The following is a 15502-nucleotide window of genomic DNA, read 5'->3' as shown; positions in this document are numbered from 1 at the left end:
ACAAACGTGGATAAAGGTGAGCCGGTTAATATTGTGTATCTGGATTTTCAAAAGGCGTTTGACACAGTACCTCATGAAAGACTCCAGAGGAAATTGGAGAGTCATGGAATAGGAGTAGTGTCCTGTTGTGGATTAAAAACTGGTTAAAAGATAGAAAACAAAGTGTAGGGCTAAATGGTCAGTATTCTCAATGGAGAAGGGTAGTTAGTGGGGTTCCCTAGGGGTCTGTGCTGGGACCACTGCTTTTTAACATATTTATAAATGACCTAGAGATGGGAGTAACTAGTGAGGTAATTAAATTTGTTGATGAAACAAAGTTAGTCAAAGTTGTTAAATCACAACAAGATTGTGAAAAATTACCAGAGGACCTTACGAGACTGGGAGACTGGGCGTCTAAATGGCAAATGATGTTTAATGTGAGCAAGTGCAAAGTGATGTATGTGGGAAAGCAGAACCCGAATTATAGCTACATAATGCAAGGTTCCACGTGAAGAGTCACTGACCAAGAAAGGGATCTAGGTGTCAAGTGTACAGCGCTGCGTACGTCTAGTTGCGCTTTAGAAATGATAAGTAGTAGTAGTTGATGATACATTGAAACCTTCTGCTGAGTGTGTTGCAGCAGCAAAGAAAGCAAATAGAATGTTAGGCATTATTAGGAAAGGAATGCAAAAAACAAAAATGAGTCCGATATAATGCCTTTGTATCGCTCCATGGTGCGACCGCACCTCGAATATCGTGTTCAATTCTGGTCACTGTATCTCAAAAGTTATAGTGGAATTAGAAAAGGTGCAGAGAAGGGGCGACAAAAATGATAAAGGGGATGGGACGACTTCTCTATGAGGAAAGGCTAAAGCGGCTAGGGCTCTTCAGCTTGGATAAAAGGCGGCTGAGGGGAGATATGATAGAGGTCTATAAAATAATGAGTGGAGTGGAAAGGGTAGATGTGAATCGTCTCTTTACTCTTTCCAAAAATACTAGGACTAGGGGGCACTCAGTGAAGCTACAAAGTAGTAAATTTAAAACGAATTTGAGAAGAAGTTTCTTCACTCAATCTGTAATTAAACTCTGGAATTTGTTGCCAGAGAATGTGGTAAAGGCGGTTAGCTTAGCAGGGTTTAAAAAAGGTTTGGGCGGCTTCCTAAAGGAAAAGTCCATAGACCACCATTAAAATGGACTTGGGGAGAATCCACTGCTTATTTCTGGGATAAGTAGCATAAAATGTTTTGTACGTTTTTGAGATCTTGCCAGGTATTTGTGACCTGGATTGGCCACCGTTGAAAACAGGATGCTGGGCTTGATGGACCTTTGGTCTGTCCCAATATGGCAATACTTATGTACTTACGAGAAGAGCCCTTATCTGAGACCTCTGGTGATTTTTTTTCCAGGCACTAGCTACTATATGTACATCAAGAATATAACCTCCATGAATGCCATCTACAGAAGCACAGGCGGTGTCAGATCTGGTTTTATGATTAGCTGATATTTGTAACTGAGACTGTATGTTTATTACTACTACTACTACTACTACTACTTAACATTTCTAGAGCGCTACTAGGGTTACGCAGCGCTGTACAAATTAACAGTTAAGGACGGTCCCTGCTCGGAAGAGCTTACAATCTAAAGGACGAAATGTCAAGTTGGGGTAGATAAGTTTTCTGAGAAGAGGTGTAGTGATTAGGAGCCGAAGGCGACATTGAAGAGGTGGGCTTTGAGCATTGATTTGAAGACGGGTAGGGAGGGGGCACGGCGTATGGGCTCAGGGAGTTTGTTCCAGGCATGGGGTGAGGCGAGATAGAAGGGACGGAGCCTGGAGTTGGAGGTGGTGGAGAAGGGTACTGAAAGGAGGGATTTGTCTTGAGAGCGGAGGTTACGGGTAGGGACGTAAGGGGAGATGAGGGTAGAGAGGTACGGAGGGGCCGCAGATCGAGTGCATTTGTAGGTGAGTAAGAGAAGCTTGAACTGTATGCGGTATCTGATTGGGAGCCAGTGAAGTGACTTGAGGAGAGGGGTGATATGAGTATATCGGTTAAGGCGGAAGATAAGACGTACGGCAGAGTTCTGGATGGACTGAAGGGGGAGTAGATGGCTACGTGGGAGGCCGGTCAGGAGTAGGTTGCAGTAGTCAAGGCGAGAGGTAATGAGAGAGTGGATGATAGTTCGGGTGGTGTGCTCGGAGAGGAAGGGGCGAATTTTGCTGATGTTATAGAGGAAGAAGCGACAGGTCTTGGCTATCTGCTGGATGTGCGCAGAGAAGGAGAGGGAGGAGTCGAAGATGACACCGAGGTTGCGGGCAGATGAGACGGGGACGATGAGGGTGTTCTCAACTGAGATAGAGAATGAAGGGAGAAGGGAAGTGGGTTTGGGTGGGAAGACAATAAGTTCAGTCTTAGACATATTCAGTTTCAGGTGGCGGTTGGACATCCAGGCAGCAATGTCGGATAAGCAGGCCGAGACTTTGGCCTGGGTATCCGCAGTGATTTCTGGTGTGGAGAGATAAAGCTGGGTGTCGTCGGCATAAAGATGATAGTGGAAACCATGAGAAGAAATCAGGGAGCCTAAGGAAGAGGTGTAGATTGAAAAAAGAAGGGGCCCAAGGACAGATCCCTGAGGAACTCCAACAGAGAGCGGGATAGGGGAGGAGGATGAACCATGAGAGTGTACTCTGAAGGTACAATGGGAGAGATAAGAGGAGAACCAGGAGAGGACAGAGCCCTGGAACCCAAGGGAGGACAGTGTGTCAAGAAGTAGGTTGTGATTGACAGTGTCAAAAGTGGCGGAGAGGTCGAGGAGGATGAGGATGGAGTAGTGACCTTTGGATTTGGCGAGGAATAGGTCATTGCAGACTTTAGATAGTGCCTTTTCTGTTGAGTGTAGGGGGCGAAAACCGGATTGGAGCGGATCGAGGATGGCATGAGAGGAGAGAAAATCAATACAGCGGCTGTGAACGGCGCGTTCAAGTATCTTGGAGAGGAAGGGTAGGAGGGAAATGGGGCGGTAGTTGGAGGGACAGGTAGGGTCAAGTGATGGTTTTTTTGAGGAGTGGAGTGACCACAGCATGTTTGAAGGTGTCCGGGACAGATGCAGTGGAGAGAGAGAGGTTAAGTATATGACAGATTGTGGGGGTGATGGTAGGAGTGATGGTGTTGAGTAGGTTAGTGGGGATGGGGTCAGAGGAACAAGTGGTGGCTTTCGAGGAGGAGAGGAGATGGGCGATTTCCTCTTCGGTGATAGCAGGAAAGGAGGAGAAGGAGGCCTGGGTAGGTTGGATGAGAGAGTGAGATATAGGCTGAAGAGGAGGAGAGGGAGTAGTGGTGAATTCGAGGTTGATCTTCTGGACCTTGTCACGGAAGTAGTGGGCCAGAGATTGAGGAGAGAGTGAAGGGGGGGGGTGGGAGCAGAGGGCACTTTGAGGAGGGAGTTGAGGGTGGCGAATAGACGACGAGGGTTAGAGCTAAGGGAATTGGTCAATTCCCTCATCCACACCCTTGTCACCTCTCGTTTAGACTACTGCAATCTGCTTCTTGCTGGCCTCCCACTTAGTCACCTCTCCCCTCTCCAGTCGGTTCAAAACTCTGCTGCCCGTCTCATCTTCCGCCAGGGTCGCTTTACTCATACTACCCCTCTCCTCAAGACCCTTCACTGGCTCCCTATCCGTTTTCGCATCCTGTTCAAACTTCTTCTACTAACCTATAAATGTATTCACTCTGCTGCTCCCCAGTATCTCTCCACACTCGTCCTTCCCTACACCCCTTCCCGTGCACTCCGCTCCATGGATAAATCCTTCTTATCTGTTCCCTTCTCCACTACTGCCAACTCCAGACTTCGCGCCTTCTATCTCGCTGCACCCTACGCCTGGAATAAACTTCCTGAGCCCCTACGTCTTGCCCCATCTTTGGCCACCTTTAAATCTAGACTGAAAACCCACCTCTTTAACATTGCTTTTGACTCGTAACCACTTGTAACCACTCGCCTCCACCTACCCTCCTCTCTTCCTTCCCGTTCACATTAATTGATTTGATTTGCTTACTTTATTTATTTTTTGTCTATTAGATTGTAAGCTCTTTGAGCAGGGACTGTCTTTCTTCTATGTTTGTACAGCGCTGCGTACGCCTTGTAGCGCTATAGAAATGCTAAATAGTAGTAGTAGTAGTAGTCAATTGGATATAATAGTCCTGCTTAGCGAGGAATAGGGAGGATTGGAAGGAGGATAGCATGAATTTGAAGTGAATGAAGTCAGTAAGGGTGCGAGATTTCCTCCAGAGGCGTTCAGCCGAACGGGCGCAGGAGCGAAGGTATCGGGTGCCAGGGGTCAGCCAGGGCTGGGGATTGGTACGTCTTGTGGGCCGGGAGGTGGACGGTGCAAGGGTGTCTAGAGCAGAGGAAAGAGTGGCATTGTAAGTGGAGACAGCTTTGTCAACGGATGTGGAGGACAAGACGGAAGGGAGGAGATCAGAGATAGTAGAGGATAAGGTGGAGGGGTCAACAGCCTGGAGATTTCTGGACGTAGTAGTTAGTGTTGGGCGAGAGTGAGGGGGAGGGTGCTGAAGTGTGAATGTGATAAGGTGGTGGTCGGAGAGAGGAAGAGGTGAAACGCAGAAAGTGGAGGGTGAGCAAGTATATAGAGAGGACGAGATCAAGACAGTGGCCAGATTTGTGAGTAGGGGTGGTGGGGCTCAGTTGGAGGTTGAAGGAGGAGGTAAGAGTGAGGAACTGGGCAACATATGAATCGGAAGGGTTATCAGTGTGGATGTTGAAGTCACCGAGAATGAGGGATGGGGATGAGGGCTCAAGAAAGACGGAGAGCCAGGCATCGAAGTCGGTAAGGAAGGATGGGAGGGATTTATCAGGGGGGCGGTAAATGACTGCAACTCTGAGTGGCAGTGGGTGGAACAGACGGATGGAGTGAACTTCAAAGGATGAGAAGCTGTGAGACTGAGGTAGGTGGAGAGGTTGGAAGCTGCAGGCGGGCGAAAGTAGTAGTCCAACGCCGCCACCGCGGCCGACTGGGCGGGGCGAATGGGAGAAAAGATAACCTCCGTGGCATAGGGCTGCGATTGAGGCAGAGTTGTCCGGGGTGAGCCAGGTTTCAGTTAGGGCGAGCAGATGAAGGGAATGGGAGATGAAGAGATTGTGGGTGAAGGGAAGTTTGTTGCAGATTGAGTGGGCGTTCCACAGGGCACACGAGAAGGGGAGGGAGGAGGAGGGGAATAGGGATGAGATTGGAGATATCGCAGGATCGTTTGCATGGATGAGATGAGGACGAGGATAGGTGTGGGGGACCTGGGTTGGGATTGATGTCACCCGCGGATAGCAGGAGAAGGAGCAAGAGAGTGCAGAGAAGGGTGGGTGAGGAAGGGCAACGAAGGCGACGAAGACGGGATGCGCTTAGGAGGAAAGGGGAAGGGTTCATGGCAGGAAGGAGGTGTTGAAGGTTGAGAGCTAGGAAGGAGGAGGAAGACAGTAGGGATGGAGAGGTGGTGGGGGACAGGGGTAGGTAGGGGAGGGCGGAAGAGGACAGGGATGGGTAGTGAGATCGTGTGGAAGACAGCGGTGAGAGGGGGAAAAGATTAGGGAGGGACAGGGCAAGGAATAGGATGTGAATGGGGGCCATGGGTAGTGACTGAGGTGTTCAAGGGAAGGTAGGTGGGCTGGGAGACAGGCAGGTGATGGTAAGCAGTCGGGCAGAAGAGTGAAGAGCTGGTAGGAGGATGGGCTGGGAGGCAGGCGGGTTTCAGGGTGGGTGGTAGACAGTCAGGTGATTGGTGGTAAGTCAATGATTGGCTAGTAGTCAGGTGATTGATGGTAAGTCAATGATTGGCTAGTAGTCCGGTTGAGTGGCAGGCTGGAGTGGTTTGAAGCAGGAGCTGGCGGACTAGGACAAGCTGATGCAGACAGACTGGAGCAGGCTGGGACAAGCTGAAGCAGATGGACTGGAATAGGCTGTATCAGGCAGACTGGAGTAAGCTGGCTGGAGGAGAGGGCCTGGAGTAAGGGAGTAGCTGGAGCAGGCAGGCTGTAACACGCTGGATCGAGTAGACTGGAACAGGTTGAGGCAGATGGAGTGGAGCAAGCAGGGAGAGCAGGATGTTGTATTTTTGGGATCCTCAGTGCTTATACTCTTGGGATATTACAACATCCAGCAGCTGTAGTTAATGTAAGTGGCTGGGGACCAGGAGTCCTTTTTCTAATTCTTACTTGGATCGTGTGGATGTCAGTTCATCTCCCATTGCCACAGGTGCTCACAACCATGCAAGCTTTTGTACATATACATAATTTCATGTTGATGTTCTTGTGGGGGAAGGGGATATAAGGCATTAAATATTTTTCTACCTGAAGTCTTCCAATTGCCACCAGACAATATTTGTTTCCTTGGCCCACATCAGTATCTTCTTCAGGGACAGTAATTCCTGAAATCAGTAGCAATAACAATCTCACAGAATAGCAGTTGTTCTTTCAATCTTCAACAGAAGCATCAGTAACCACCATATTACCAGTGAGAACAAAATGTGTAATTTTCTCATAGCTGCACTGCAGTCTTCTGGATATCTTTCTAAAAAAGGAGGGTGATAGGACTGGGGGTAATTTTATAACTGAGCATAAATGTTAAATAGTTTGTGCATACTTTTTCTGTGTGGGCACTACTACATTTTCTAATTCCCCTAGCATAGGCGGTCGGTGGCCCAACTCTTTGGGGAGGCTAAAGGGGCGGGGTTAGGGGTGGGGCCAGGGGTGGAGCTTAAATCCATAATTGTCTGATAACACAAAGAAAAAAAAATAAAAATAAAAGTCACAATTAATACCTTTTATTAAATTTAGATATTAGATATGTATCATATGTCAAAGAATAAAGTGGTTGCTCAAAGCATATTCTAAGCACAATCGCTCAACTGCAAAACACTATGCACAACTTTGTGCAAAAACACACTCAGAACCTTACTGTACCATAAATATTACACTGGGCAGAACCTAATACACCAATATACCACCCATACGGAAAATGCAGACCGTCAACAATATGAAACAAGGGATCATATCATCACAATTCTCATGTAGAGCCAAAAAACACCCTAATTCATGTTTAATGTGGGATAAAATGTCATAAATAAGTAAATAAATATAAACTTTTAATGTTGAGCACCTGATTCTCAAAGTGGACATATTCCAAACACTATAATAATGAAAATAAAATGATCTTTTCTACCTTTGTTGTCTGGTGACTTTTTCTGATCATGCTGGCCCAGTATCCGATTCTGCTGCTATCTGTCCTCAGTGCAGGTCAGGAAGTCATCCTCGATAAATATCTCCCTGGCAACCCAAGACACCTCCAGCCAACCCCCCTTGCTCTCCCAGCAGTAAGGTAAACAAACCATAAACCAATTTCTACAACTGGTTACACAAGGCTTGAGGGCTTTCACTGCAGCTCCTGCTGTGAGGATGGAGGTAAATCAACAATTTAAACCCCTCAGAGCACAGTAGGGGAGGCTTAGCCTCTCCAAGCCTCTTATACCGGAGCGCCTATATCCCCTAGAGAATATATGAGCTTATGACTGCAGTCCTGGCACATGCAAATTCTTTTTGGTTAATTTATGCATGTATGCCTGTATGTTCAAAAATATCTGCATTAATGCAAACCCAGCCCCCCTGCCCCATGAATTCCTCCACTCAGTCTGGATAAAGTTATGTAGATACACATGCAAATTCATGCACATATCAAATGCACACTTCTATATGGACCACTGTATATGCAGAAATGTCTTTTAAAATTGGCATATTTCCATCCATCACTACTAGCCAGAATCTGAATATTAGCCACTTTTTCTTCATCATTCCCTCAATCCCTTTTTCTATCATTTTGTACTTTCTTGTGTTACTGTTTCCAGGCTTTACATTTTGAAATCTATTCACATTAAACATATTACTACTACTACTACTACTATTTAGCATTTCTATAGCGCTACAAGGCATACGCAGCGCTGCACAAACATAGAAGACAGTCCCTGCTCAAAGAGCTTACAATCTAATAGACAAAAAATAAATAAAGTAAGCAAATCAAATCAATTAATGTGAACGGGAAGGAAGAGAGGAGGGTAGGTGGAGGCGAGTGGTTACAAGTGGTTACGAGTCAAAGGCAATGTTAAAGAGGTGGGCTTTCAGTCTAGATTTAAAGGTGGCCAAGGATGGGGCAAGACGTAGGGGCTCAGGAAGTTTATTCCAGGCGTAGGGTGCAGCGAGACAGAAGGCGCGAAGTCTGGAGTTGGCAGTAGTGGAGAAGGGAACAGATAAGAAGGATTTATCCATGGAGCGGAGTGCAAGGGAAGGGGTGTAGGGAAGGGCGAGTGTGGAGAGATACTGGGGAGCAGCAGAGTGAGTACATTTATAGGTTAGTAGAAGAAGTTTGAACAGGATGCGAAAACGGATAGGGAGCCAGTGAAGGGTCTTGAGGAGAGGGGTAGTATGAGTAAAGCGACCCTGGCGGAAGATGAGACGGGCAGCAGAGTTGGAATGTTGCTAATTTTCACACAACCTAAATTATTGTATTTATTCCTATTTGTAGAATACTGAAGTTTGTGCCAATTACCTCTGGCACATCTACAATCCTATGGGAGTTTTTGAAGATCAGAGGCCTATTAAGCTGTGTTAGCTGTCAATACAGCAGCTAGCTAATGTAGGGGCTGTGCTATCAGTTAACAATTTCCATGTATTGTTGCTCACCTGTATAGGTGTTGATCAGACATTGCAAATGGGTGACATTATTGTGCAATAGACCAAACCAAGGAATCGGGAAAACAAGCCCCTATGTAAAGTTCAATAAAACCAGGAAAGAGTAGAGGTGGACCAAGAAAACTTTCTATCAGTCTCCTCAGGTCACTTCACTGGTTTCCAATCAGATACCGCATTCAATTCAAGCTTCTCCTTCTTACCTACAAATGCATTCAGTCTGCTGCCCCTCACTACCTCTCCTCCCTCATCTCCCCCTATGTTCCCGCCCATAACCTCCGTTCACAGGACAAATCCCTCCTCCAACACCGCCAACTCCAGGCTCCGCTCATTCTGCCTCGCCTCACCCTATGCTTTGAACAACCTTCCTGAGCCCTTACGCCAAGCCCCCTCCCTGCCCATCTTCAAGTCTTTGCTTAAAACCCACCTCTTCAATGCTGCATTCGGCACCTAACTCTTACCGTTCACTAAATCCAGACTGCCCCAATTTGACCGCCCCTATCGGACTGTCTGTTCACTTGTCTCTTAGATTGTAAGATCCTTGAGCAGGGACCGTCCCTCTATGTTAAATTGTACAGCGCTGCGTAACCCTTGTAGCGCTTTAGAAATGTTAAGTAGTAGTAGTAGTAGTACTTGCACTAATGGACAACTTAGGTATAAGGAGGGTGTCATGAAATGCCTAGACATCCGCCTGGGGGTTACCCTGCGGCCATTTATTGAGTATATTCCCAGCATAGCTCAGGTCTGCCTGCATGTGCTGCTTGTGCTCTACACTAGCACTCTCCTCCCACCGACTGGGTCACAACCGCTTCTGGGTGAGTCTCCTGCTCTCAAATTATCCCCAGCGATTTCTAGGTTACTGGGACCACACTTCCAGTGATCCCACAGTTTCCAGAAAGCACTCACAGACCCAACACACAAACCACAAGGATTCTTTATCAGTCTAGACAGCACAGTCAATAAACTGAAAACTGTTTATTGTCTTAAAATTGAATAGTGAAACAAAAAAAGTGCAATCAGCAAACAATAACAGGTAACTCAAATATGGATCAATTATAAAACTATCTAAACATTTGTTTACTTTCTAAAAAGTACCTGGAAAGTTCAGGATAAAAAAAGATCCTGCTCTCTTTCTTCCTGGCTAAGACTGGGGAAAAAGCCAGGGTGAAAAAGACAAAGGCCACGGCTAACCAGCCCCAAGAGACTTTTGAGCAAATAAAGCCGAGAAAAGGGGAGAAACAAGATGCCGCCGAAAAAGAGTACAGAAAAATTATGGTGTGCGGCAGACCAGGTGGGAAAGGCAAAGCAGGAGGTGGCAGGAACCAGCCAGGGAGTGGAGAGGATGGTTGCGATCCCCTCAGACTCAGAGGAAGAGTGCCTCAGAGAAGTGGGTGAGAGCAACGAAGAAATCACCAAAGCAGACGTGCTCGGCTGGTTCAAAGAACTGAAGTCAGAACTGGAAGGGGTCCGAAAAGATATCCAAAGCATGCTCCGAGAGATCCGGACGGAGATTGGAGACCTGGGGACACGAGTGGATGGAGTAGAGGAGAAGATGGAAATAGTCCAGGCTAAAGAACGGAAAAGAAAAGCAGAGGCTCATGTTGCGGCAACAGAAATCCAGCAGTTAAAAGACCAGGTGGAGGACCTGTAAAACAGATCCCGCCGCAACAATTTACGGTTCAAAGGAATCCCAGAACTAGACATTTTCAGTAATTGCGAGGTGGTGATCAAAGAACTGTGTCAAGTCCAGAGGGTGAAGAAGTGCAACAAGACATCAGCCTGCAACGAGTACACCGAAGTGCGGGTCCCCTACGGGAATCCGCACTGAGAGATATGATAGCCTGTTTTCTGGATTTCCCCACTAAACAACTGATATTAGCAAAGGCAAGACAACAGAAGGTGATACAATGGAAAAATTATAAGATTGGAGTATACCAGGATTTGGCGGGAGCCATGCTGCAAAAATGAAGAGCAATGGGAGAAGTGACAAGCTTCATGAGAGCTAAAGGGATTCGATATAGATGGCTTTTCCCCTTTGCAATATGGTTCACGGTGGCGGGAAAGTCACCTGCGGAAGCTTGGGAGGCGCTGAGACTGTTGGGATGTGAGGGACTTCCAGACCGGGAGCAACACCCACCGGAGGAGGTGGAGCCAAGAACAGACTCGGCATGGCAGATGGTGACTACCAGAGGGAAGAGGAATGACAGAAGTGCCTCCTGACGACCAAAGTGAGAGGGAGCAGTGATAAGTTTGACGAATTGTCATGAATACTGTTCAATTTTGATGTGTGGTGGTGAACTGACCTTGGGGGGGAGGGGGTAGGAGGGGATGCGGGATACACAATAAATAGAATAAAGGAGAAGGGAGAGCGGGGGAAATGCAGGGGGATGGAGATTCAAGGGGGAACGGGGGCCTTGGGGGTAAGGGCGGAGCCTCCTTTCTAACCGAATGACCAAGTCATGTCGGGTGTGAGGGGAGGAAAGGGAGGGGGATATAGAGGGGAAGGGGGGGAGTTAGGGCAGGGATGAAAGGGGAGAACTCAAGGAGGGGGGAGGGGGAGGGATTGAAGATGGGTTCCTGGGATGTCAACGGGCTCAATAACCCCGGGAAAAGTACAAGGGTAATGAAAGAGTTAACTAGGCTGAGTTGGGAGGTGATATTCCTGCAAGAGACACACTTGAGGCCCAGAGATGGACATCTGCTACGTGGTAAAATGTACAAAGAGGTGGTGACACACCAAGGCGCAGGGGGGAGGAGAGTGGTCATATTGATCAGACAGGCATGTAGGATGATTATTAAAAACAAATTCAAGGACACAACAGGGAGATGTGTGGCCTTGTGGGGACTGATACAGGGGAAGGAGGTAACACAGATTAACATCTATGCCCCTAATACGGGACAGGGGGGATTTTTTCATACATTATGGAAGGAGATTCAAGGGTTTATAAGGGGACAGGTAATTGTAGGAGGAGATCTCAATATAGCCCCAAATGCTCTTTTAGATCACTCGGGAGAAGGGGGATATCAGTCAAGTTTGGGGAGAAAGGCACTTCATTAATTTTTGAGACAGATGGAATTGGTGGATAGCTGGAGGATGGTACATGGTGTGCAACGGGGATATACGTTTTACTCCCATGCAGCAAGCTCCTATACTAGGATAGACGGGTTGTGGGTTCATCGCAATTGTGTGCATATGGTAGAGGAGGCAGAAATAGAACCTATTCAAATTTCTGACCATGCACCTGTGTGGATTAGATTACAGGGGTGGGGACACAGGAAGAGGAACACCACTTGGAAACTTAATGAGTCTCTCTTGGGGGAGGAACAGGTGAGGGAAAAGGTACAGGCCACTATACAGGAATACTGGAGAAATAATGATACAGGGGAAGTGGGGGATGGGATCTTGTGGGATGCGATGAAGGCAGTGGTAAGGGGAGTACTGATTAAATGGGGAGCCAGGAAGAAAAGAGAGAAGGGACAGGTGATGATTGCTTTGAGGCTGAAAATGAACAAGCTGGAAAAGACCCACCAGAGAAATCCATCTTCACGGGTATGGGCAGAACTCAAAAAGATTAGGGGGGAGCTGGATCAGGCGCAGATGGCTGAGGTCGAATATATGAGAACGCGCCTCCAACAGCAGTATTTTGAATTTGCCAACAAATCAAGCACTATGCTGGCCACATGTCTGAGAGCTAAGAGGGGTTCCTTGCCCTATCCCTTCCTAATCTCTTTTCCCTCCCCCTACCACTGAAACTCACTGCTCACACATGTCCTCTCCAGTCCCACTCACCACTGCAATACCCTATTCACCCCCGTCCCTCACCACCTCACCATCTCTCTTGTCCCCCTCCTCCTTCCTAGCTCTCAAGCTTCAACACTTCCTTCCTGCCATCAACCCATCCCCATTCCTCCTAAGTGCATCCCGTCTTCGTCGCCTTCGTCGCCCTACCTCCCCTACCCTCCTCCGCACTCTCTTGCTCCTCCTCCTGCTATCCGCGGGAGACATCAATCCCAGTCCAGCCCCCCCCCCCCCCCCACCTGTCCTCGTCCTATCTCGTCCTATTCTCAGTGGAGGAGGGTAGTTAGTGGGGTCCCGCAGGGGTCTGTGCTGGGTCCGTTGCTTTTTAATCTAATATAATAAAACGCACCGTGAACGTTCTAATGAGGACAACGTTCTGAAGTCACTAAAAAACACTCCCTGAAGGGTTCGTGGGGTTCGTGGAGTTCGTGGCGTTCGTGGTGTGAAGCCACCCAGCCGTCTCTGCCCCGCCCTCGCGTCAAACGTCATGACGTCGAGGGCGGGGAAAACACACGGATCGCGAGGGCAGAAAAAAAAACAAACGGATCGCACCCACGCACGGTGCGTTTTACTATATTACATTTACCTCTGTGGTGGCGGTTCCGGCAGCGCAGCGTCAGGGAAGGAGGCGGCGCTCCCGACGTCTAGCCTTCCCTTCGCTGTGTTCCGCCTTCTTCTGACGTCAATGATGACGTCAGAAGAAGGCGGAACACAGCGAAGGGAAGGCTAGACGTCGGGAGCGCCGCCTCCTTCCCTGACGCTGCGCTGCCGGAACCGCCACCAAGGAGGTAAATAAAAAAAAGAAAAAAAAAGAAAAGGGATGTGGGTGGGCAGCAAAGTTGAACACTGGGAGCAGGAGGGCAGGGGAAAAACGACAGCATGGATGCGAAGAGGGGGGGGGGGGGGAAGAAGAGGGCGGGCCAGGCTGGGACATGGGACAGAGAGGAGCATGGATGCGAGGAGGGGTCATGGAAGGAAGAAAGGGGAATTACATGAAAAGGAAGAATGGAGGGGGCAGGGGACAGAGGAGCATGGATGGGCATAGATTGGGAGGGCAGAGCTCAGGGAGAGAGGGAAATTGCTGGAAAGGGAAAAATGGAGGGGCCAGGTGACAGAGGAGCATGGATGGACATGGATTGGAAGGGCAGGACTCAGGGAGAGGGGAATTGCTGGATAGGGATGAATGGAGGGGACAGATGGGCATGGATGGATATGGATTGCAGGACAGGCCTCAGGCAGAGAGGGGAAATGCTGGATAGGGAAAAATGGAGGGGCCAGGTGACAGAGGAGCATGGATGGACATGGATTGGAAGGGCAGGACTCAGGGAGAGGGGAATTGCTGGATAGGGATGAATGGAGGGGACAGATGGGCATGGATGGATATGGATTGCAGGACAGGCCTCAGGCAGAGAGGGGAAATGCTGGATAGGGAAAAATGGAGGGGACAGATGGGCATGGATGGATATGGATTGCAGGACAGGCCTCAGGCAGAGAGGGGAAATGCTGGATAGGGATGAATGGAGGGGACAGATGGGCATGGATGGATATGGATTGGGAGGGCAGGCCTCAGGGAGAGAGGGCAATTGCTGGATAGGGAAAATGGAGGAGCCAGGTGACAGATGAGCATGGATGGGCATGGATTGGAAGGGCAGGACTCAGGGAGAGGGGAATTGCTGGATAGGGATGAATGGAGGGGACAGATGGGCATGGATGGATATGGATTGCAGGGCAGGCCTCAGGCAGAGAGGGGAAATGCTGGATAGGGATGAATGGAGGGGGCAGGTGACAGAGAAACATGGATGGCCATGGATTGGGAGGGCAGGGCTCAGGGAGATAGGGGAATTGCTGGAAAAGGATGAATGGAGGGGGCAGGGGACAGATGGCCATGGATTGGGAGGGCACGGCTCACACTCTCTCTCTCATATACAATATCTTTCTGACTCTCCCTCTCACACACTCTGTCTCACACTGTATCACATTCACTCTCTATGTGCCACACAGTCACTCACACACTCGCTTGGTCTCATACACTCACTCTCACAGAGAATCTGTGTCTCACACACACTCTCTCTCTCGCCCACACACACACACTCTCTCTCACACTGTGTCTCACATAGACACTTGCACACACTCTCATTCTCACACACACACTCTCTCACAAACACACTCACACCCAGACTCACTCTCTCTCTCACACACTCACACTTTCACTCTAACTCTCAAACAGTCACTCTCACATACACTCTCCCAAACATACACACTCCAAGGAAAACCTTGCTAGCGCCCGTTTCATTTGTGTCAGAAACGGGCCTTTTTTACTAGTGTATTTATAAATGACCTAGAGATGGGAATAACTAGTGAGGTAATTAAATTCGCCGATGACACAAAATTATTCAGGGTCGTCAAGTCGCAGGAGGAATGTGAACAATTACAGGAGGACCTTGCGAGACTGGGAGAATGGGCGTGCAAGTGGCAGATGAAGTTCAATGTTGACAAGTGCAAAGTGATGCATGTGGGTAAGAGGAACCCGAATTATAGCTACGTCTTGCAAGGTTCCGCGTTAGGAGTTACGGATCAAGAAAGGGATCTGGGTGTCGTCGTCGATGATACGCTGAAACCTTCTGCTCAGTGTGCTGCTGCGGCTAGGAAAGCAAATAGAATGTTGGGTGTTATTAGGAAGGGTATGGAGTCCAGGTGTGCGGATGTTATAATGCCGTTGTATCGCTCCATGGTGCGACCGCACCTGGAGTATTGTGTTCAGTACTGGTCTCCGTATCTCAAAAAGATATAGTAGAATTGGAAAAGGTACAGCGAAGGGCGACGAAAATGATAGTGGGGATGGGACGACTTTCCTATGAAGAGAGGCTGAGAAGGCTAGGGCTTTTCAGCTTGGAGAAGAGACGGCTGAGGGGAGATATGATAGAAGTGTATAAAATAATGAGTGGAATGGATCGGGTGGATGTGAAGCGACTGTTCACGCTATCC

General features: G+C 48.4%; 1 protein-coding gene across 1 annotated transcript in view; it reads right to left on the bottom strand.

The window, feature by feature from the left end:
* Window positions 1-15502, bottom strand: part of ARNT2 (aryl hydrocarbon receptor nuclear translocator 2) — a 434272-nt gene that overhangs the window by 258026 nt on the left and 160744 nt on the right. The window contains 1 exon segment of the mRNA XM_030189838.1: window positions 6331-6407. Within this exon segment, the coding sequence (XP_030045698.1) occupies window positions 6331-6407 (77 nt within the window).

The sequence above is a fragment of the Microcaecilia unicolor genome, chromosome 1 (assembly GCF_901765095.1).
Source record: "Microcaecilia unicolor chromosome 1, aMicUni1.1, whole genome shotgun sequence".
Taxonomy (NCBI): Eukaryota; Metazoa; Chordata; class Amphibia; order Gymnophiona; family Siphonopidae; genus Microcaecilia; species Microcaecilia unicolor.
The sequence above is the reverse complement of the archived record's forward strand: the minus strand, read 5'-3'. Positions and strand labels throughout refer to the sequence as shown.